This window comes from Panthera onca, chromosome D1, assembly GCF_046562875.1.
Source record: "Panthera onca isolate mPanOnc1 chromosome D1, mPanOnc1 haplotype 2, whole genome shotgun sequence".
Taxonomy (NCBI): domain Eukaryota; kingdom Metazoa; phylum Chordata; class Mammalia; order Carnivora; family Felidae; genus Panthera; species Panthera onca.
Window position 1 is genome coordinate 114,532,933 of NC_138348.1, and position 21,801 is coordinate 114,554,733.

At 39.2% G+C, this 21,801-nt stretch overlaps 1 protein-coding gene across 1 annotated transcript; it reads left to right on the plus strand.

Annotated features, from left to right (window-relative positions):
- Positions 1–3,628: 3,628 nt before the first annotated feature.
- ANGPTL5 (angiopoietin like 5) lies at positions 3,629–19,214 on the plus strand. Its single transcript, XM_060604533.2, has 8 exons — positions 3,629–3,775; positions 5,370–5,514; positions 7,585–7,688; positions 8,739–8,832; positions 10,959–11,059; positions 13,087–13,207; positions 15,394–15,579; positions 18,656–19,214. Exons 1-8 carry the CDS (start codon positions 3,680–3,682, stop codon positions 18,973–18,975), a joined length of 1,167 nt encoding a protein of 388 aa, XP_060460516.1. The 5' UTR covers positions 3,629–3,679; the 3' UTR covers positions 18,976–19,214.
- The last annotated feature ends 2,587 nt before the right edge of the window (positions 19,215–21,801 follow it).

Consider the following 21,801-nt stretch of genomic DNA (forward strand, 5'->3'; position numbering starts at 1 on the left):
ACCCAGGCGCCCTAGTTATTTTTGTTTTTTTTTAATCATAGGATTTTTTTAACCTTTAAATTATTTCTTCAAAATATTAGGTTTCTGTGTTTATTTGACTTTTATAGTCCTAGATTCTAAAGAAAGAGCCTTTATGATTAGATATTTGGATAATAGAAAGATAATTTGAGGCATTTATCAACTTTATCTCTTGGCAGAAAGTCAAGTATGATTCAAGCAATAAAAAAGAATATTACACTAAAATCTCTATATTTTGTCAGAAGACATCTGAATTGAATATAATGCTTAATTCTTTTGCACTTTAAAACCATGATATATTCTATATAATAATATACTTCATTCTTTTATTAAGGAAATATACATTGAACACTTACTATGTGCCAAGCACATTCTAGGTGCTGGGAATACAGTGGTGAACAAAACTTCAAAGTCCCTATGCTCATGAAGCTTGTATTTATTTTTCTTCCCCTTCCCCCACCAAATATATTAGGGAGTGAAAAGCACTATAAGCAGAGATGGAGTAGCGTAGGGGACAGAGACTGACCCAGCTGTATTTTGGGTAGGGTGCTCAGGGAAAGCCTCAGAAGAAGGGAAACTAGGACAGCGGTCTGAACGAAGAACGGAGGTTACCATTCAGATGTCTGGATGAAGAATGTCAGAGGCAGAGGGTGCTGTAGATACAGAAAGCTCTGCGAGAAGACCTATATTTGACATATTTGTAGACCAGAGAGAAGATACTGTGTCTAGAAGAGGGTGAGGCAGGGGAAGTGTGCGAGGACATGAAATTGTAGAAATGCCTTGTGGATGTACTTCAGCCTTACAAGGGATTTAGACAGTATTCAAGGAATCAGTATAATATCCAACTTCAAATGAAGAGGGAGCCATTGGAGAGTTTTGAGTATGAGAAAAATATGATGTAAGTCACTCTTTAGAAAGGCTAACTCTAGGGGCACCTAGGTGGCTAAGTCAGTTGAGCTCCAGACTCTTGATTTTGGCTCAGGTCATGAACCCAGGGTTGTGTGATCAAGCCCCATGTCCGGCTCCGAGATGAGCATGGAGCCTGCTTGGGATTCTCTCTCTCTCCCTCTGCCTCTTTCTCCACTCACTCATGCTCTCTCTTTCTCAAATTTAAAAGAGAGAGAGAGAGAGAAATATATCACTCTAGTTGCTATAGGGAAACCTAGACTCTAGTTGATAAGGCTAGAAATGAGGAGGTTAGTTTGAATGTCATTACAGTAGGTCAGGGGAGAGATTAGATGGTGGTGATTGAAGTGGTAAAAAGTGTTCATAATTTTAATGTTTTTATTTATTTTTATTTTTTTGACACAGACAGAACATGAGCAGGGGAGGGGCAGAGAGAGAGGGAGACACAGAATGGGAAGCAGGCTCAAGGCTCTGAGCTGTCAGCACAGAGCCCAATGTGGGGCTCGGGCTCACAGACCATGAGATCATGACCTGAGCCGAAGTCAGACGCTCAACGGACTGAGCCACCCAGGCGCCCCAAAAAGTGTTCAGAATTTTCAACCTTGACCCGATAAGATGTTTTGATGAATGGTTGTGGCAAGTGAGTGAAATGGTTGTGAGTGAAAAAAAATTCAAATGTGACTCTGTGATTTGGGCCTGAACCAAGTGGATGAAAGGTATTGCCAGTTACTAAGATGGGGAGGAGCAAGTTGAAGGGGGAGGAATAAGACTTGGGCTTCAGACATGAGCTGATTAGGACATGTCTAGTAGACACCCCACTTCATTCACACGTCTCATAAGTTGTTAATGATGTTCTATCTACAAAAGAAACCAATAATAATGCCTTTATGGTTGCAAAGCATGTTCACATAGCTTATCTAATTTGAATACCATAAAAACCTTGTGAATTATGCAAAGCAGCCTGAGATGGACAATCTTTGAGCTTCCACTTTCATCTTGACTGAGGCTATTTTTTGCATCTTCTGCTGAAGTATTTTCTTGCTCTGGTAAGAATTTCCTGGATTTGTCTCTGGGAAAGGTGTGAAAGAACGAAGAATTTTAACATCTGGCTGATATAAAATTACTGAAGTTCTGCTATAGGTGTCACAATTTTGTAAGATTTCAACTAGAAATTTAGGATTAGAGGTAACTTCTCATCTACTCCTAATATAGATGATAAAGGTCATCAATATTGTCAGCAATGTTAGAACTGCAATATAGATCAAGTCAAATAATAGTAATAATAGTAATACCTAACATTTGGATGTTTGTTTTTGTCATGCATTGTGGTAAGTGCTTATGTATAAAAAATCATCGAATCCACACAGCCGTCCTCATTCTACAAAGGAAGTAATCAAGCTATAGTGATATTAGGTCCCAGAGCAAAGGAGTGGTACAGTCAAGGTTCAAACCCAGGCAGATTGGTCCCAGAGCCGGCTTGCCCAAACTCCTCAGGAGAGTAGGAGATAAGTGGTTGGGTTAAACAGTGGTGGTGAGGAAGTGAAGTCAGAGAATACATAACTGGTTTAAGATATTATTTCATTAATTAATATTTTAGTGCCTGTGGTCCCAGTCACTATATTAGTGCCATTAAAACCATGGCGTGGTCCCCATCTGGTACTTCTGAGGCTGGCAAATGAAATGGAGAAAATAATACCTTGAATAGGAAGCAAGACTCAGGAAAGTTTTGGATTATTTTATTTTATTTTAGCATAATGAATACTATACTCTTCAGTATAGAAACATGTCTCTTCTATACTGAAGAGAAGGAACTGTTGTAAGGGAGTGTTTGAAGAGTCATTACAGACATTGATCTATCAGCTTTGAGAGAGTGATCATTTTCAATAACAATAGTTCCCTTATGTTAATAATTTTTGAAGTTTTAGTAATACAGATGTAAAACATACAAATCAGAGTTCTAAAATTTGGTAATGATAGGATTCATGTGACCATCATTGGTGGCTAAATTCAAAATAGGTAGAAGCATATTTTACATCTGAATTAGCTTCCCTGCATGTCCACATTGGTTGCATTTCTGCTTGGTGTTTCGTAAAAAGTTTCTTTTTTTTCTTTTTTTTTTTTTTTAACATTTATTGATTTTTGAGAGAGAGAGAGAGAGAGAGAGAGACAGAGACAGAGCACAAGTGGGGGAAGGGAGAGAGAGAGGGAGACACAGAATCTGAAGCAAGCTCCGTGCTCTGAGCTGTCAGCACAGAGCCTGATGTGGGGCTCGAACTCACAGAGTGAGAGATCATGACCTGAGCCGAAGTCCAACACTTAAGGACTGAGCCACCCAGATGCCCCAAAACAGTTTCAATATAACATTCTTTCTACTCCATCATTCATTTCTACTTCCTTACTGTTTTTATGCAAACTGGTTTACAGTTATTGAGGGATAGTTTATCATTAGATGACTTTATAAATTCACATTTCATCCATTTATTTATTTATCTAGTTATTGCCTGTATTCTAAAAGCAGGCATGTAGTGATAAAAAAAGGTTTGCATAACTTAAAAAGGACAGGATCTCTAGAGGCTACTTTGTTTTTCATATGAAGGGTGTTGTTTCAAACGAGGGCATGGAACCAGTAAGTTTTGGCTTCTGTTTTTGTTGTACACTTTCCAGAAGTTTTTAACTGAAGACTCTATGCACTGTAGTTCTTTCCACAGAGAGCTGACTGGTATTTGAAGAAGTTTTTCATTTCTTCAAGAAGAATATGATGTATCTTCCTCAAGCTTCACTTCTATTCTTAAATACATTTATTTTTATTTGTGGAGAAGTTATACAAGGTAACTGTGTACATCATTCTACGGTAAGAATTTCAGCAATATTATTTGACCTAGGAAGTATGATTATATAGTTTTCAAGATACATATTTAAAATTTGAAAAGATTAATTGTACCATCCAATATAATTATGGAAAACTTAAAGTATTTAGAAATGCTGAGATTCTGCTTAAATATTATTTTTAAACTTAGGAAACCATATCTGAGGATTGACACTTAACATATTTCTCGTGAAAAAAATTTTAAAGAAATTACAGGCCTAACTTAAAAACCAGCTGGCAACTTTCTGGTTAACTTTGATAATGAAATACCTGGTAGGTAATAAAAAATTTATTTTGTTATTTAAAAAAATAAATATTTTATAGACGTTTATATTTCAAACACAGTCTTGTGCTTCCTTTTCCAGGAAACTAGAAAATTTCATTTAAAACAATGTGAAAGTGACAGCTAATAAAGTATATGCAATACTCTGAGTAGATGGTGATTTGAATCTCTACATATTTAAATATTGGTTTATGATTTTAAAATGTTCTACAATGTATTGCCATGATAACAATCCCAAATTCCAAAGTTCCAAGGTTTCATAAAGATAAATTTTAGGAAAGCTACGGAAATAATAATAATATAGTTCTCTAAAATACTCAAAATTTAAAAACCTTATTTTAGATCTGGAAAAATGTAGTTGTTGTCAGGTTTTTGAAAACATCTAGGATGCCTATGATTACAAGAGTAGAAGGGAAAGAATAAGAAGTTAAAAGTAGGTCCACGTAACAAAATATAAGCATCTTTAGGTGGCAAATATCTTTCATACTATGATTAGCTTTTCACCTTTCTCTCAATATCCAGGTCAAAGGAAGATAAAGCTTGTTACTATTTTCTTTTAAAAACAGTTATTTAAGTCTGTATAACTTCCACCAAAGAATGTTTTATGTAGAAAAACCAGCATTCACTAACAAGAATAAATACCTTTGGAACGGCGGTTGGTAGCTGGCTTTTCAAGATGACATCTGTTGTTGATTTTGCAAAGGAAAATCCCAGGCTTTTTTTTCTGTTCTGATATCTTTCAAATCAATGAGTACTTTACCTTTCAAATCTGTAAATACTTTAGCTTACATAAAAGTGACAAGCCTCCCACACATCCACCTCTACCCCTAATTCCTGATAATTGCTGGCAGAAAGTCCATTTGGCATAGAAATGTAATCTATGGAGAATAATCAGGGAACCTTCTTAGTTCTGTTCAAGGAACTTCAGATTCCCAGATGTTTGGCAGAAGGCTGGCTCAGCGCTGTATCAGATGTGGAAACATGCCAAAGTTAAGGATAAAGGCCATGGAGTCACGGTTATAGAAAGCAGACCCTAAGTATATCCTTTTGGTATTTGGAAGAAAAGGGGAGAGCAAAAGTATTGAATTAATGTATACTTTTTATTGATCCTTAAAATTTACCCATAAGGTTTATTTGTAGACTTCTAACCAGTTCATTATGTTCTTGTCTAGTGATCATCCTTGTGTATGTCCTGAGATTTCACCTTTTCCATGTACTCTTCTTATATTTATTATGTATAGGTCACATAACATACTTCATATATTCTTTTCTCATTTCTATTTTTTTAATGTCAAGGATTCTCCAGGAGTCAACACTGTAGAAGATGTATCTAATGCAAAAGATGAGAGTAAAAGTAATGATACTGTTTATAAGGAAGACTGTGAAGAGTTGTGTGATGTTAAAATTAAAATTACACGAGAAGAAAAACATTTCATGTGTAGTAAGTAATAAAAATAATCACAACTATAAGGGTATATGATTTATTACTTCTAAGGTATGGAATACATAGAAAGAAATACGCCTTAGCTTTGTTTGGGTCATTTTATATGTATCTTGATCCTTCTAGGTCAGAGGTTTTCTGTGTTTGGCACACAGTAGGTGCTTAGTAAGTGTTTGGTAAATGAATGAATGAATCCTTCCACGTAGCCCTTTCAGCTGGCAGCAGAGGAGAGGGGCGAGCCAGACGGCACTGAGAGTTCCGTTTTATCAGTTCACCAGAGGCTATTCTCAAACTTCCATCTGAGCCATTACGAAATTTCACCTTAGTTTTGAGGGAGAAATTCATTAATACTGAATGAATACTACATTAGGCATATTACAAATTCATAGCCAATTTATGTAGCAAAATGTAAAAATAAACTTTCAAAGTCTTGATTTTTGTTTGCAACTGTTGAGTGACAGTGTGGGAATTTTCATGGCCTGTTATACGCACATGGGGGTGGGATGAAGAAGGAGAATCAGAAAGGGAGGGAGTGGTGATCTGGTCTAGGTCTTAAAGGATGTAAATCCTAGGCCAGAAAGCATAAAAAGCCCACTTTAATGTGTTCAATTCTATGTGCAACACAAGCATCTCCTATTTCTCAAACCGGTGAGTTGCACTTAGGTCCATAAAGACAGACACCTAAATCCAGGAAGGCTCTAATGGAAAGCAAGAGACTGAAAGTAGAAACGACAGATGAGCCTGGATGGGGTGCATTTTAAGATACCAAGGATTATTAATGTGAAAATTAGGAATGTAGAAGTAAAGTCACCTCTTAAAGAATAATGTGTGCAATAATGTGTACATGCTTTTGCTGTAAAGGGCGAAATTTATATGAGGCCGGGGAATACATGGTAGTCAACGATTACTTCCCGATTTTGAGAGTTGTGTTGTACGTAATGTCTTTGGTGTAAGAAATACAGACTGAAATATCCAGGGACATCATGGCAGCCTGGTGTCAAATGATTTAGGAAAGTTATTTAAACTGTTCTTGCAACTATTCTCTGAGTGAGATTCCTTTGACATAAAAAAAAAACAACCTTCTAAAAAAAGGAAAATATATAGTAAAAGTTCAATCAGAAACCAACCAACCAAAACTCTAAGATTTATCATTTATAGGGGCGCCTGGGTGGCTAAGTCGGTTGAGTGTCCGACTTCGGCTCAGGTCGTGATCTTGTGGTCAGTGAGTTTGAGCTCCACTTCGGGCTCCGTGCTGCCAGCTTGGAGCCTGGAGCCTGCTTCAGATTCTGTGTCTCCCTCTCTCTCTGCCCCTCCCCCACTCATGCTCTGTCTCTCTCTGTCTCTCAAAAATGAATAAACATTAAAAAAATTTAAAAAAAAGATTTATCATTTATATTTGTTTGCCATTTGTTTATATAAAAATACATAGCGTCAATAGAACAAAAGAAATATTTATTTTGAAAATTAACTTGCATGATATAGATTATTGCCTTTTCCTTTCTTATATGATAAGGATTGAGGACTCCCAGACCTCCTCCTTCCATATCTCTCATCTTATTTTTTTTATAAAGTTTATTCATTTATTATTTCTCAGAGAGAGAGAGAGCCCACGAGCTGGGGATCGGCAGAGAGAGAGGGAGACACAGAATCTGAAGTGGGTTCCAGGCTCTGAGCTGTCAGCACAGAGCCCTACGTTGGGCTTGAACTCACTAACCACAAGATCATGACCTGAGCTGAAGTCAGTCGTTTAACTGCCTGAGCCTCAAAGGTGCCCCTGTATCTCTCATTTCATAAAGTGAAAGTTAATATTCAAAATGCTGTCTCTCTGTTACATCAGATTCACTTATTTGGGGGTAATCTAAACTATTAGAAAGCATAGTTTCATTAACCAGTGTGGATACAATTATTTTCTTGGGTGATCCTGAGTTAAACAAAAGTTATACTAACTGGAGTATTTAGATAGATGGAGATATATTATGTCTTATGTTTATCCAAAATCATTTAAACTCATTATTTTTCACCGTATTTTCTCTAACAATATTTAGCAAACACTTTTTATTATGATTTAAGGAAATTTGCAAAATTCTATTGTTTCCTACACACGAAGTACCAAAAAACTTTTAAGAAACATGATGGATGAGCAACAAACCTCCTTGGATTATTTATCCAGTCAGGTACGGACCTTTTCCTCTTGTGTTGTTATTGCACAGATACAGCGATACAATTAGAGGTACAACTGTTTAATTTTTTAATGCATTTGTGTGTAGACATGTGTTTACTGCCTGCTCAATTAGAGGCATCCCAGGAAGCCTCAGGCAAACATTAAAAAACACAAAGAAACATAAAAAAATGGACCTTCACTCCAGGGGTGCGCAGTCAAGTGGACAGGAAGACGCGCTGAAAGCCTGTTGTGAACGCTGTCAGCGTTTTGCAGAAGAGAACTCCGAGGTCCGCGCTAGGGGATAGCTTTCCAGGTGCTAGAGCCGGAGGTTTGAGTCTCCGAAGACGCACACCTGCTTCGGAAGCCGCAGAGACGGCTCAGAAAGCAGAGTCTCTTCTGCTCGGGGTTGCTGTTTGCAGCGGTGCGGGCACGCGGCAGGTGTACAGGGGCAGCCAGTAGTGTGTGATCGGGGAGGGGAAGGACCCACTTGGGGACCGGTCTGGAGGTGAGCGAGGGTGGGAGACCCGCGGGGGAGCCGCCCACCTACGCAGGTGTGAGTCACCTGCGGGGTACACAGCGCCCCCCACTCACCCCCCCCCCCCCGCCAGGTGCCTTCGCGTCCACGAGGGGCCTGCTAGATCACCTGGGCAGGGGTGAGCCACTTGCGGGGTACACAGCGCCCCCCACTCACCCCCCCCCCCCCCCCCCGCCAGGTGCCTTCACGTCCACGAGGGGCCTGCTAGATCACCTGGGCAGGTGTGAGCCACTTGCGGGGTACACGGCGCCCCCCACTACCCCCACCCCCCGCCAGGTGCCTTCGCGTCCACGAGGGGCCTGCAAGCCCACCTGGGCAGGGGTGAGCCACTTGCGGGGTACACGGCGCCCACCAGACAGGTGCCTTGGCGGCCTTGCTGCGGCGCTGGGGGCGTCAGGGTGGGGCGGCGGACACTGTTATACACCGCTGAGCTGATTTGTAAGAGGCCGAGGGACGCCAGCTACAGAATTCAGAGGAAGGAGTTTTGTTCAAATATAAACGTGCTGAAAGGTGCGCCTGTTTGTTCAGGTTAACGAGCTCATGAATCGAGTTCTCCTTCTGACGACAGAAGTTCTCCGAAAACAGCTGGACCCTCTTCCTCACAGGCCAGTGCAGTCACATGGTGAGAACTTTTCTATTTCTGCCTCTTCCTACTTGACTTTTATTGCGTAAAATTTTCCTGGGCGGGTTGGTGCATTGAGAGGTTTTGTTTATAAAATACAGCTCCTTATTATCTAACAGACTGGAGGGGTAATACGTTCCCTGAGGCCGCCGTCCGCCCAGACAAATGTACTTTCCTGAATCGGGAAACTTTTCCAGGTGCCCCAAAGCCGTGGCTGTTCACAGATAACCCGAGTCCACCGCAGATGGAACACTTTTATGTAACTAGTTTCTGGGCTGTCCTTTACATTTTAGTCATAATTAGTCTTCAGTCAGAAGAAAAGAAAGTTTTCAGAGTTCTTTCTGCCTGCAAACAGTTTTTTTGAATTGTCTGAAATATTTCAAATTGGGACATAAAGTTTGAAATAAAAAAGGAACTTAAGACAGAAATAAACTGGAATTTAGAACCTTTTGTATTCAAATGCAGTGTAGTAATTCCTAGAGGCTTGTGTTTCTAAGAAAAATAGCCCATCACTCTTACAATTATGAATTCATACCAGAGTTCCAAGTAAATAACTATTATTGAGGGCCTACTGTATGATTTTTTTGCTTACAAAGGGAAGAAAATAAACAATTACTGCGAGTCTCCTAAGTGTCAGGTACTAAGGCACTTCCGCATGGTATTTTATTTTACATTTTTATTTTAGCTCATGTAGTTAAGAGCGTGGACTCTGAGGTCAGACCACCTGTTTTCAAATCACTGAGGCCTGTTTCCTCGATCGTTTCCTCATCAGCAAACTGCAGTACGTACCTCACAGTTGTTGTGGGGATTGCACGGCTAAGTACACGAAAAGCTCTTCGAATACTGCCTGAATGACAGTAAGACAATAGAAGCGTTTGCTGTGGTGATGAGGACCATCAGAGGAGGAATATGCAGCCCAGAAAAATCTAAATAATGCGTTCATACTTATGTGATTGGTGATGGCAGAGTGGAGATTCCAGCCCAGATCGGTCCTTCGTTGTGAACGTCTAGCACAGCTCTGAGCATAAGGTTGTGTGAGAATGTCTTAGCAATTCAGAACACAAGCAACGGATCTGTATCTTCCAGCAATAAGGGGGAAGCAAACAATTTTTTACAGCGAATTTTCTGTAGGTGACATTTTCTGCATACGTATTGTGTGCCGGGCACTATGCTAAGAGCTCTCCCTATGCCTTGTATGTAAATTGCCAGAATAACACTACAAAGTAGACAGTACTATTAAAAGGATAGAAGAAAAGCGGGCAGGTAAGTTCGCTAAGGGTTCTCGGCTGCCGAGGAGAAGAGCTAGGGCGGTAAGCAGGCTTTTGGCTCTGGAGTCTCAGGCTTTCGTGTGTTTGTTTCACCAGGTGATTAACAATATAAGGGTTGATTTTATTTTATTACTATAGAAGATAATACACAGTAAAATGTCTTAGAATAAATGTAACACCCTTACCCACAGAATGTGCTTTCAGTCCCCTGGGAAGCGGGATGCTTTGGAGAAGGCAATTCTGGGGCGCTACACTTTTAACTATAGGCGGCAGTGCAGGCTCTGGCCGCAGGCATAATTTCCTCTTGGGGAGGAGTGATTTCCTTGTCCTCTCCCTTGGCTCTTTGTAACAGTGGTCCCCAGCAAGAGTCTCTGCAGTCTCCAGTAGTCAAGGATGTGTCAGTAGTAGTTAATCAACTTATTCATTTGGGTTTCTCCTTCCCATTCACATAGACTTCCTTTACACATTATGTCCCCAAGATAAGCCTAGATTCCTGAAAGGGAATTACTTATTGGGTGAGAATGCATGATTATAAATTTTTTTTTAATGATTATAAATTACATTAAATAAATGTGGGTCCCAAATGAAAATTTTAAGTAGTATGGAGGGCTAATCACTAACAGCGATGTTATTAGTGGTTTATTCCAACATAAATTCTTTAGTCTCATTTCTTACATGTATTTTCTCCTGATTTCTAAAATCGAGATCATTTTTTTTTATTTCTAAGAAGTTAAAATCATATCACAATGGAAATTATATTCATAATTTCAGATAGCACTGTCAGATCTCTACAGCAAAATGATTAAGTCTTAAGTGTACACTTGAAAATATCCTAAATAACTAATTTTACTTTTCTAGGTTTAGATTGTACTGATATTAAAGACACCATTGGCTCTGTCACCAAAACACCAAGTGGTTTATATATAATCTACCCGGAAGGATCTAGTTACCCATTTGAGGTAAAGTCTTCCCTTATTACGTGGAATAGGATAAGCAACCTATCTAATTACTATTAAAATTTTAATTCTTCTCATATTTTATTTTTCCTTGAAATTTTTAAAATAAGTGGGTAGAAGTTCCAGTTTCCCAATTTTGATTTTCTGAAATTCTTTGCCCAAACCACAAGCCAGTAAAAGAACCTGAGATTCTTTCGCTTTTCCACATGAGGTGTCATGTTTACACTCCGCAGTAGGTACATTTCGTGCAGGATCTTATATACAATCTAAATATGCAGTAGAAATGCTCGCTTTAATTAGCTTGTGGATATTAGAAAGCAGTGTGGTGCTGTGCCTTGGAGCTTGCCAAACATACTTAGATTTCCCTTCCTGTATGTGGTTATACTTTCTTTGGGTGATAAACGATTTTTATGTGGTTATATAAGAAATTAATAAATAAGAAACCGCTTTCACTACACTATGAGACAGATCGAGAAGCTAATCCATTTTTAAATTGAACAAAATACATTACCCTCATGTCTAGGATTTCTGGAAGAAACTTCTATCCGAAATTATCTATTATTGGCAGGATATATATAATATCATATAATACTAACATAGTAATATATATGGTAATGTATAAGTTATTTACACATATTTTTTTCTGCTTGCTTTTTTGTGCATAAGAAAGTTTATGATGCTAATCTCACACCTTATTGATAATCTTCATTACACAGTAGTTTTTTTTCTGAATAGATACTACAAGTTCCTCATCTTGAAATTACCAACATTATTCACTAATTTTTTTTTTTTTTTTTTTTTACTAACCTTGCTTTTTGACATCCATTGACCAGATGTTAAAAAATTGGGATTTAGGAGGGAAATAATTTAAAAATTATCTAACTTGCAGGGCGCCTGGGTGGCTTAGTCGGTTAGGTGTCCGACTCTTGATCCTGGCTCAGGTCAGCACCTCACAGTTCGTGGGATCCAGCCCTGAGTCGGACTTTGTGCCGACAGTGCAGAGCCTGCTTGGGATTCTCTTTCTCTCTCTGTCTCTCCACCCTTCTCAGATAATAAAATAAACTGAAAACTTAAAAAAATTAACTGGGGCGCCTGGGTGGCTCAGTCGGTTAAGCATCCGACTTCGGCTCAGGTCATGATCTCACGGTTCCTGGGTTTGAGCCCCACGTCTGGAACCTGCTTCAGATTCAGAGTGTCTCCCTCTCTCTCTGCCCCTCCCCCACTCACACTCTGTCTCTCCTTCAAGAATAAATAAGCGTTAAAAAAAAAAATTACCTAACTTGCTTCACCTACAGATTCAAAACTGAGCCTGAACCCACATGGAGAGGGAAGACTTTTAATTTTGTGAAGAGTGGGAAGCGTTATTACCTTTTGTAATCATGGGAAGGTGTCGATTCCCTAACTTCCTCCACACTGCCTTTCTCTGTGAGCAGGAAGTTTCTAATGGGGACAACTGTATCTGATTTTCTGCGTCCTTACCATTGTCCTCTTAGGGGGATTTTACAGAGCACTGACAGATGCACCCAGGATCACAGGCTGTGGTGAGGCACAGATCACACCTTCCTGTCTGAAGATCCCATCTGGACATAGGCCGTTCATGCCTCTGGGGAAAAGAGGGATCAAAGACAGGCCCACACGCATATGTGGTTAAAACTTAAAAAACATCACTGTTTTAATACGAAGGAGTTAGATTCCTCATTCTGCTACAGGTTGGCAGGGTCACCACTCAACTGAAAACTATCTGTGGACGTGAGGAGTAAGAGGGTGACCTCAAATGCTACCACCACTGCATCTGTAACGGAATGACTGACACAGGAGACTGTAATTGGGTTGGCCTCAAGTTTGCCTTTTAATAAAGTGTCCTTTCTAGAGATTTAAAAATGTCTGAATATATTAATAGCATACAATTGCATTGAAACTTTTAGTGCAACGGTCTTCTCTTTCTCTAGGCTTGAGGGTGAAGCATACGTTTTCCATCAATGAGTGAAAATGATGGTATGTGATTTTTGTCTTTTCTGGGCCTGTTTTAGGTGATGTGTGACATGGATTATAGAGGAGGTGGATGGACTGTGATACAGAAAAGGGTTGACGGGATCACTGATTTCCAGAGGCTGTGGTGTGATTATCTGGACGGATTTGGTGACCTTCTAGGTCATATTTTATTTCTCCTTTTTCTTTTTCTTTCTTTTCTTTTCTTCTTTTTTTTTTTGGCATGACACTGATAGTTTATCTGTTGGTCAAAATCATTAGTAAAAATAGCAAATCCTTGTGACTATCAAAATAGGACTTACTTTCTCTTCATGTCGTGTTATTTTAGAACATGTGGGTTTTCAGTTGGGCTATGGAAATCGTTACCTTTGGATACCTGCCGAAATGGGGTTGAGTGAAAATTCTAAAATGGGTATCTATTAGGTATTTACTGTGCACCCAGCAGAATTCTGGTAGATGCTCAACAACCTTTTGTAGAAAGGGACACTGAATGGCAGGCAGGGTTGTCATGAACCTTGAAGTTCTTGAGGTGTGCGCTGAGTCTACACCAACGGAGAATCGAGGTACATGGTGTGCAGATTCACATTATATGACTTGGGAGGAGTGTATACAAATATCAGTAAGAATCAATGCCCCCAAATTTGAAAACTGTAAACCTCAAGAGAATTGTAAAATCTGTTTACATTATTGCTGCATGACAGTATTTCTTTTGCCAGCAAACAGAAATTCTAGTATTTGTGAACACTGCAGAATTTTACCTTTGTTGGAATTTTTGCAGATGATTTTGATCACTTTTATGCTGTTATTTTAAGTCGCTGTTGTTTTAATTTAAAAGCCTTAACATCCCATAATGAGGTCATCCAAAGATTCAGTAAGTGGTGGTATTGTGTTGCCAAAAACCCCACTGCATGCTAGCGATTGTAGAAAGGATGTGAAATGTAATTATGTATTATGTATTATGAATAAAGCTGAATAGCTGCCATGTTATGGAGTGCAGCTAATATATTGTGTTTTCTTAGCATGACCCCTAATTTTCTGGTAAGTGCTACCTCCTGATTCAAGTAGTCCTAGATCTACAGGCTCCAAATTGTCATCTTCCTCACTTTATGCTTATTTCTATGGGGAAATTAACTGAATTTTGAGAAAAATGTCTTCAGGCAGGTACAATTCACGGGAACAGACTGCCTTGTACTTTGTATATTTTAAAAAATAAACTTGGGATTAAGGAAAATATACTGTTAAGCCAAATTAGGGGCTGGGTAGAGGGGCAGGATGGCAAGGACACTTACATTGGAGTGTCTTGGGCTGGGGACACTAAACAGACCCACCTTTCTTTCTATATACCTCCTTTCTTCCCGCGCTTCCTTAGGGTATTTTTCAGTTCCAAGTGGGGTGCAGTTAGTGCCTCTAGTAAGCCCTGGAGAGGGACATGGTATCTTAGCTAGAATTTTAACAATGTGAATGCTGTCACACTGTCCCCCAACTCTCTCAAGTTTTTTTGGACTAGACCCTTCCTTCCTTCAGGAATTTAATGATTCAGGTACAGGAATATATTCCAGAATAGAGGCTATGCCAGGCTGGGTGAGGGTGGGATGGGGGGTGGGAGTAGGGTCGAAAACCATTAGCTAGAACAGCAAGAAGAATGCCGTCCAAACACCACATTTACTAATTCATCCTGGATCTACAAACACCATTTCATTTTCATTCATTACATTACATTACGTTTTTATACATGGGTAACAGACAAAGTGCATTGTAATGAAGAAATATTCACAGAGCATCATTCTAAAAGACAGAAAAAATAATTGCAAGTGAGCATTTTCAGGAAATGTTTCTTTAGAACCTGCCACTTTGGAGGTTAAAACTCTTAGCATTTTTGAGTACACATCATTTTGTTACCTGCCACAGTATTTCAACAGGTTTTTGTTGACATGCCTTAAGGTAGATCTTGAATTTTTGGTCAATTGTTAAATGACTTTTTGAATTTAATTTGGTGAGATAAAAATGAAACAGTCTAGTTATTCCCAGTCTAGTGAAATAGGAAGATTTTATATATATATATACATATATATACATATATATACATATAAGATTTTATATATATACACATATACATTTATATATATTTATATATATATTTATATAATGTATTTGTGTGTGTATTTTTTTTTTTTTTTTTTGTAAATTAGACAAACACTGATAATTTGAATTTGAGCTAGGGCTATCTAGTCTCTCAAATAATTTATGTGAGCCATTTCAGTATTAAAAACTAACACCAAACCCTCAATAATAAGGAGTTATTATAAGTTGTATTAAAATATATTGAAAAAACATTTCTTTTTAAACAGGTGAATTTTGGCTAGGACTAAAAAAGATTTTTTATATAGTAAATCAGAAAAACACCAGTTTTATGCTGCATGTTGCACTGGAATCTGAAGACGACACACTTGCTTACGCATCATATGACAACTTTTGGTTAGAAGATGAAACAAGTTTTTTTAAGATGCACTTAGGACGGTATTCAGGAAATGCTGGTAAGTTTTTTCTTCCCCCCAGTGATGCAGGATATTTAAATATAGCTGACTTGATATTAGGTGAAGATAAAAGTAATGTTATTTCACTTGGTCTATGCCAGATAACTGATAACAGAGTAGATTCGGGATGAGAAAACTGAGCTTTGAAACCCTGCTATGATCATCAACCCACCTTGTGTCTTTGAAGAGCTTATATTCTTTAAAACTATTTTCCATGTATCATGGCAGCTGATTCTTTAGAAGGAGAGTCTGTGGGGCAGGCTGGGAAGGAATTATTGACGTTTTCATGTTCTGAGAGGCTGGCATTGCATTTAGGAATCACAAAATGTCAGAGCCGATCTCCTTCAGTGTACAGGTAAGGAACCTGAAACATTAGGGACTTGCCCCAGCTCATCACACCTGAGCCAGGGCAAGAAGCCAGGTTGATAGAGCCACTAGTTTGGTGGGCTTTTTTCCCCACTATACCTTGGTGCATGTACTCATTTCCAAATAAATTTAATTTTTAAGAACTTCAAAATACTTCATGTTAAATTTATAATTTGATGCTGAAATTTTAAATTTGAGTTAATACTAAATTCAACTCTCCTGTTGTTGCTCATCATGGTACTTGTTAATTATGTATATTTGGTGTTAGAAATCCAAAAGTGAGTGAGATATGTTCGCACTTCTTTAACTGATTATAATATAGAAGGGAGATAAACCCAGAAATGTGGAATACTGAATACTGATAGAGCTTTGGACATTTAGAAGAGGGAGAGAATGATCTCCACTGATCGCATCTGGAAAATCTTTATGGAAGGGTGGTTTCCGGCAAGGAGTTAATGTTAGATCCAACGTGGGAAGGTTTTTAAAAGTACAAACTACTGCAGAATCCAATTCAGTAAGTTTGGGCCCAGGTATTTGTATTCAAAGATGGACGTATTGGCAACCTTATAGTTGAGAACCACTAATGTGTGCTTGCAGGAAGGGATAGGCTTTTGGCAAATGAATGTTGGCAAAGAAAGCAGCTGAGTCAAGGCACAGTGGGAGGAAAATTTCTGAGAGTGAAGAGTTGTCTGGTACAGTTGTCCACCTTGGGATGTTAGGTAAAAAGTCTGAAATTCAAATCTTGATAGATAAGGAAAATTTTCAAGAGTTACAATATGCAATTTTTAATGCTGCCTCTCTAAAAGTGTAAAGAACTATCTAAATATGGAAGCTACTGTGTTAGTAAAAGTGTGTGTGGGGTTTCTCTATTGGACTGAGATCTAGTTAGAAGACTCAGTGTGTCATTACACAAGTGTTTCATTACAGAATCCTCAAATTTTGCTATGCCCTACTCTGCATTTTCCCAATGAGGTTGTAAACTAACTTTCAACAGTTGATCACACAATACAATCAAAATAAAGAAAAAGATGCCAGTGGGACATGGAGATAGAAACACAGATGAAACCAGGGGTTAAGTGTGATCAGGTGCATGGTAGAGATGAGCTACAAATTTGATTTTTAGCTCAAAGCAAAACCATAAATATGAAATTCTAACATTTGAGCAAACAGTTCTCCCAGGAGAAGGACAAATATTCCTGATTCTAAAACTGGCAAAGATTTATTTGGGTTCCCAGAGAAAACAAAGGGACATGTTCTGTAACTACACTTTCACGGAAAACATGATACTGAGTTTTAATGGGCTATTTCTTAAAAACAGGCCTATGCATTATATTTTAAAAACTGTTTATAAATATAATCCAGTGGGGAGCTCCTATCACATTTCCCTTCTGATGGGTGGACTTTGTTCAGGGAAAGTGTCTGTGGAGCGACCGTACAACTTAGGCAATGCTCCTTAAATGCTGTCTCATCTGAAATCTGAGAGGCATTGCACTGTGTGGGTGTTGAAAATCACACTCTCCCTGCAAATACCTGCAATGTGGGCATTTTGTTTCCTGTGAGGTGCGGGGTAAGAGGCTTTAATATTCAGCACAGCTGGCGAACAGGATGGGCCACTACCCCGTATCAAGTTCTCCAGGCTCCTCAAAGACCTATCTCAAGAGATGCCAAACATTTGGAACATGATGAAACAAATGTGGGCTTTGGATTCTTCAAAGATTTTGCACGGCTCTACTTTAAGTTAGTGTTTCCAAAAGATGAGCACAGTTTACTGCAAGTGAAATCTAGGTGTCATGGGACCAATTAGAACCTTCTGTTTATATAGTTTGATTCAAACAAAACATGGCTTCTGCCCCTGCTACTTACTTACATGGGCTGCCTTGACCAAGATACTTACTCTTTCAGGTTTTGGCGAGTGTCAGGGAAACCATACACGCAGAACCCAGTGTGGACCTTTTAGGAATGGTAGCACTTGAGCTACTCTCCATGTGTCATGTGGAGAGCCATTCTGGGCTCACCTCAGGAAGGTAGCTGATTATATGCTTGAGGTAACTGCGTATGTGATATAAACCTGGGGGCCCCTAAATAAAACCAAGCAACTTGTGCAGCTACAAATGTAAGCCTCTTAATGTAGCAGATTCCCTTTCATCCCTGCCTCTTTATTTAAAGTGATGGAGGATGGAGGTGGCATGAAAACTTACTATGTATTATTATTACGTAGAAATTATTCTTTTCCCTAAATTACCAATTACCACATTACCCTTCCCCAAAGTATGACAGTTTTGTACAGCACCATTTTTGGCCTAAATTACCTGATTCCGTCTACAGAGCCAAACTTCCATTGTGGATTGTGATTTGGTACCAAATATCCACTTAAAGATGCCTATCATGTTGAGGAATTCATTACCAGATTTTGGTATATTGCAATCTGGGGGAGAGATTTTGTTTGTTTTCATATTTTTTTATTTTTTTAAAATTTTATTTAAATCCAAGCTGGTAATGGCTTCAGGAGTAGAATTTAGTGATTCATCACTTCCATACAACACCCAGTGCTCAGCCTACTGGAGGGGAGACTTTCATATGATAGCTAGTAGAAAATAATGTAAACCTTAGTTCTAGATGCCATGCTTTGTAACGATAGTCTGGTAGAGGCCAATTAAAATGACAAAAAGTACCTTCAAATTTGGTCATTTAAAAAACCTGTTTTGCCCAGGTGATGGATTCCGGGGCTTCAGAAAAGAAGATAACCAAAATGCAATGCCTTTCAGCACATCGGATGTCGATAATGACGGCTGTCACCCTGCATGCCTGGTCAGTGGTCAGTCTGTGAAAAGCTGTAGTCGCCTCAGTAACAACACTGGCTGGTGGTTCAGCCAGTGTGGTCTGGCAAATCTAAACGGCATTCATCGCTTCCCTGGGAAATTGGTCTCAACTGGGATTCAGTGGGGCACATGGACCAGAAACAATTCTCCTGTCAGGATTAAGTCTGTTTCAATGAAAATTAGAAGAGCGTACAATCCATATTTTAAGTAATCTCCTTCTAAATTGTAATGTGTGGTCCACAGGTTTTTTTGGTAACATACAAAAGATTTTCTATAGTTTCTCTTTTTACTGAGTGTTTCAAACATTTTAGCCAAAATTTAACTATAGATGGCATCTAGGTGTTAAGAGTTCAGTTTGAAATCTTTAATTTTATACAGTTTTACAGAAGAAAACCTGACTTAGTGTATGCTCTTACTACTAACTATATTAACAATATGTAATAAAGTTTAAGTGAACTGCACCTTGTCTTCCTGGAATTTGTTGTCTTCTCCAAGAACTGTCCTTTTCTTCTTCTTCTTCTTCTTTTTTTAATGTTTATTTTTGAGAGAGAGACAGAGTGCAAGTTGGGGAGGGGCAGAGAGAGGGAGAGACAGAATCCAAAGCAGGCTCCAGGCTCCCAGCTCTGAGCGGTCAGCACAGAGCCCAATGCGGGGCTTGAACTCATGAACCAGGAGATCATGACCTGAGCTGAAGTCGGATGATCAACAGACTGAGCCACCCAGGGACCCAAGAATTGTCCTTTTCTTTAAAGCATACGTATTATAGGAGATGGTTAAGAAAACTGAAGAGAGCATTATGCTTGTTTCCATATTCATTGGAAATGGCTAACTATGTAATCTACACATAATTTCTATTAAAGACAATGACAAGGAATAACTTTGTGCAGATTAATATACACATAGTTTAAAAACTTTACTATTTCCGGGTAGTTCCACAATATTTTACAGGTAATAAGAGTTTCCTGCACAAATAAAGTCCTTTTCCCCCCACATTTTATCATTGTTAATAATTTTATTCTTGTTTGTAATAAATTTACTGTACGTTCATATCCTGATCAGTTGCGTTCTAAAACACATTTATATCTTAACTTTCTTAAGCCAGTAGGAATGGTAGGACCTTGATTAAGCGAAGGACAGCAGAGAAAAGAGCCATGACTCAGTGGTCTAGAGGTAGCTCTTGGAACAAGCTTGTCCCCTCTCCTTTTTCCACTAAGCTGGAAAGAGTTGGAGGCCTAAGTATTCTGTGGGAAAACACAGCACCGAACATCTGGGCCAAGTTCAGTTATTGACAAAAAAGACGAGGGAAACAAGAATTAGTATTGGACAGAAAAGTACTTTGTCAAGAGTTAGGGTGGCATGGTGAGCTGGGAAGGGGACTGGAGTAAAAATACATGTGAGGATCTAGCTATCTAGGTGAGATATCAGCCCAGAATGGGGCTAAGCTTGTTTAGAACAGAGAATCCGAGCTGAGTTCAGGGACCGGCAAAAATGACGTGATCACCACTCAAGATCGCTTTCACTTTGATCTCCTCTCAAAGCTGTGAATAAATCATGCCCAGATACACACGGGACAAAGTCACGGATGGGTGGACATCGGTCCCCATGGCTTCTCACACATTTCACGGAGGCCCGCTGAGTCTGTGTCCTGGCAGTGGAGTCAGATGTCTACCACGTGGAGGAGCCCAGAACTGTGTTTTTTTATACCTGCAGTGATATGAGCATCAGAAACAAATTTATCTACAAATTCAGGAACTAATTTTGCTACTTAGCAAGCCATGTCTTTAGTGTGGACTCTGGACCTTGGAGTTCTTGCCAATGGAGGGGGAGTCTCCGTTATTGCACAGCAAAGTCTAAGGGCTGCACATTTTTTTCCCACCGTGAAGGCTATGGAGATAGTGGGAACATCGCTGGTAAAAGCAGAACGGAAATAAATGTTGAGATGTTGAGGGAAAGAGATCCAGAGAGCAGCAAGAAGTTTTAATCTGTTTGGATTGGAGAGTAGTGAGATACAACTGACTTTGAATAGCTGAGGGACAGTGGCCACCAGGGTGCCTTGTGAGACGTTCTATCAAGAGGCCTCATATGCCATTGCAAAGGAGAAGGTATACTTTGGTTAATAATCCTGAGTTTAAGGTTCCCAGAAATGAAGCAACCTGACCTGTGATAGCAGTTAAGCGATGAAGACAACTGTTCTTGGGGCACCTGGTGGCTCAGTAGGTCGAGCATCTGACTCTTGGTTTCCGCTCAGGTCGTGATCTCACAGTTTGTGGGTTTGAGCCCCACATCAGGCTCCGTGCTTGCAAAACCTGTTTTGGATTCTGTCTCCCTCTCTCCGCCCTTCCCCTGCTCATTTTCTCTCTCTCTCAAAATAAATAAACTTAAAAAAAAAAAAAGATAAATGTTCCTTTTTTTGCTATCTACTATCCCCAGAGCACATGCACAAGTGTGAGCAGTGGGCAGGAAAGGTTGCAGTCATGTGCCCAGGGTCTGGATGGCATCATTATAGATTCATTCTTCCTCAGTCTGACAACTGGCCCAGATAAATGGTCCCATGTAAAAATACAAATACTTAAAAAAAAAGGAATAAAAATAAAAATACATTATTTTTTGTCAACTTACACCTTACTTATTAGTAAACTGAAACAGTGTCCGGTTAAAAATCAAAAGAAAAATATATAGACCCTCCACGCTTCTCTTTATCCCAGCATATATTAGTTATAAATAGAAAAGGCTTGGCAGTCATAATGACTTTGAGAAGTACAGTACTTAGAAGCAGTCTAAAAACAAGTTATAATCTGTTTAAAAATAATTACAAATCATCCCTGAGGAACATAAATGCCTCTAAACAGGAACACAGTCTTGGTCTTTGACTGGAAGACTCAATGCAAAGGGTATGGACGGGGTGGTGGGTGTGGGAGCCAAGAGCAGCCGGAACAGTAGGTGTGGAGCTCGTAGGTCAGGGGGTCACTGATGCGTGCTGCCTCCTGGTGGAGGCGGATTTACTGGGAAGAGTGTGCGGGCTGGAGGAGAGCCTGTG

What these genes read in the sequence shown, in the direction of transcription:
- ANGPTL5 (XM_060604533.2), top strand. Translation starts at nt 3,680, where the DNA reads ATGATGTATCTTCCTCAAGCTTCACTTCTATTCTTAAATACATTTATT. An exon ending in ACTGTGTACATCATTCTACG is followed by an intron (nt 3,776 to 5,369) that starts GTAAGAATTTCA and finishes TTTAATGTCAAG; the next exon opens with GATTCTCCAGGAGTCAACAC. An exon ending in CAGGCCAGTGCAGTCACATG is followed by an intron (nt 8,833 to 10,958) that starts GTGAGAACTTTT and finishes TTACTTTTCTAG; the next exon opens with GTTTAGATTGTACTGATATT.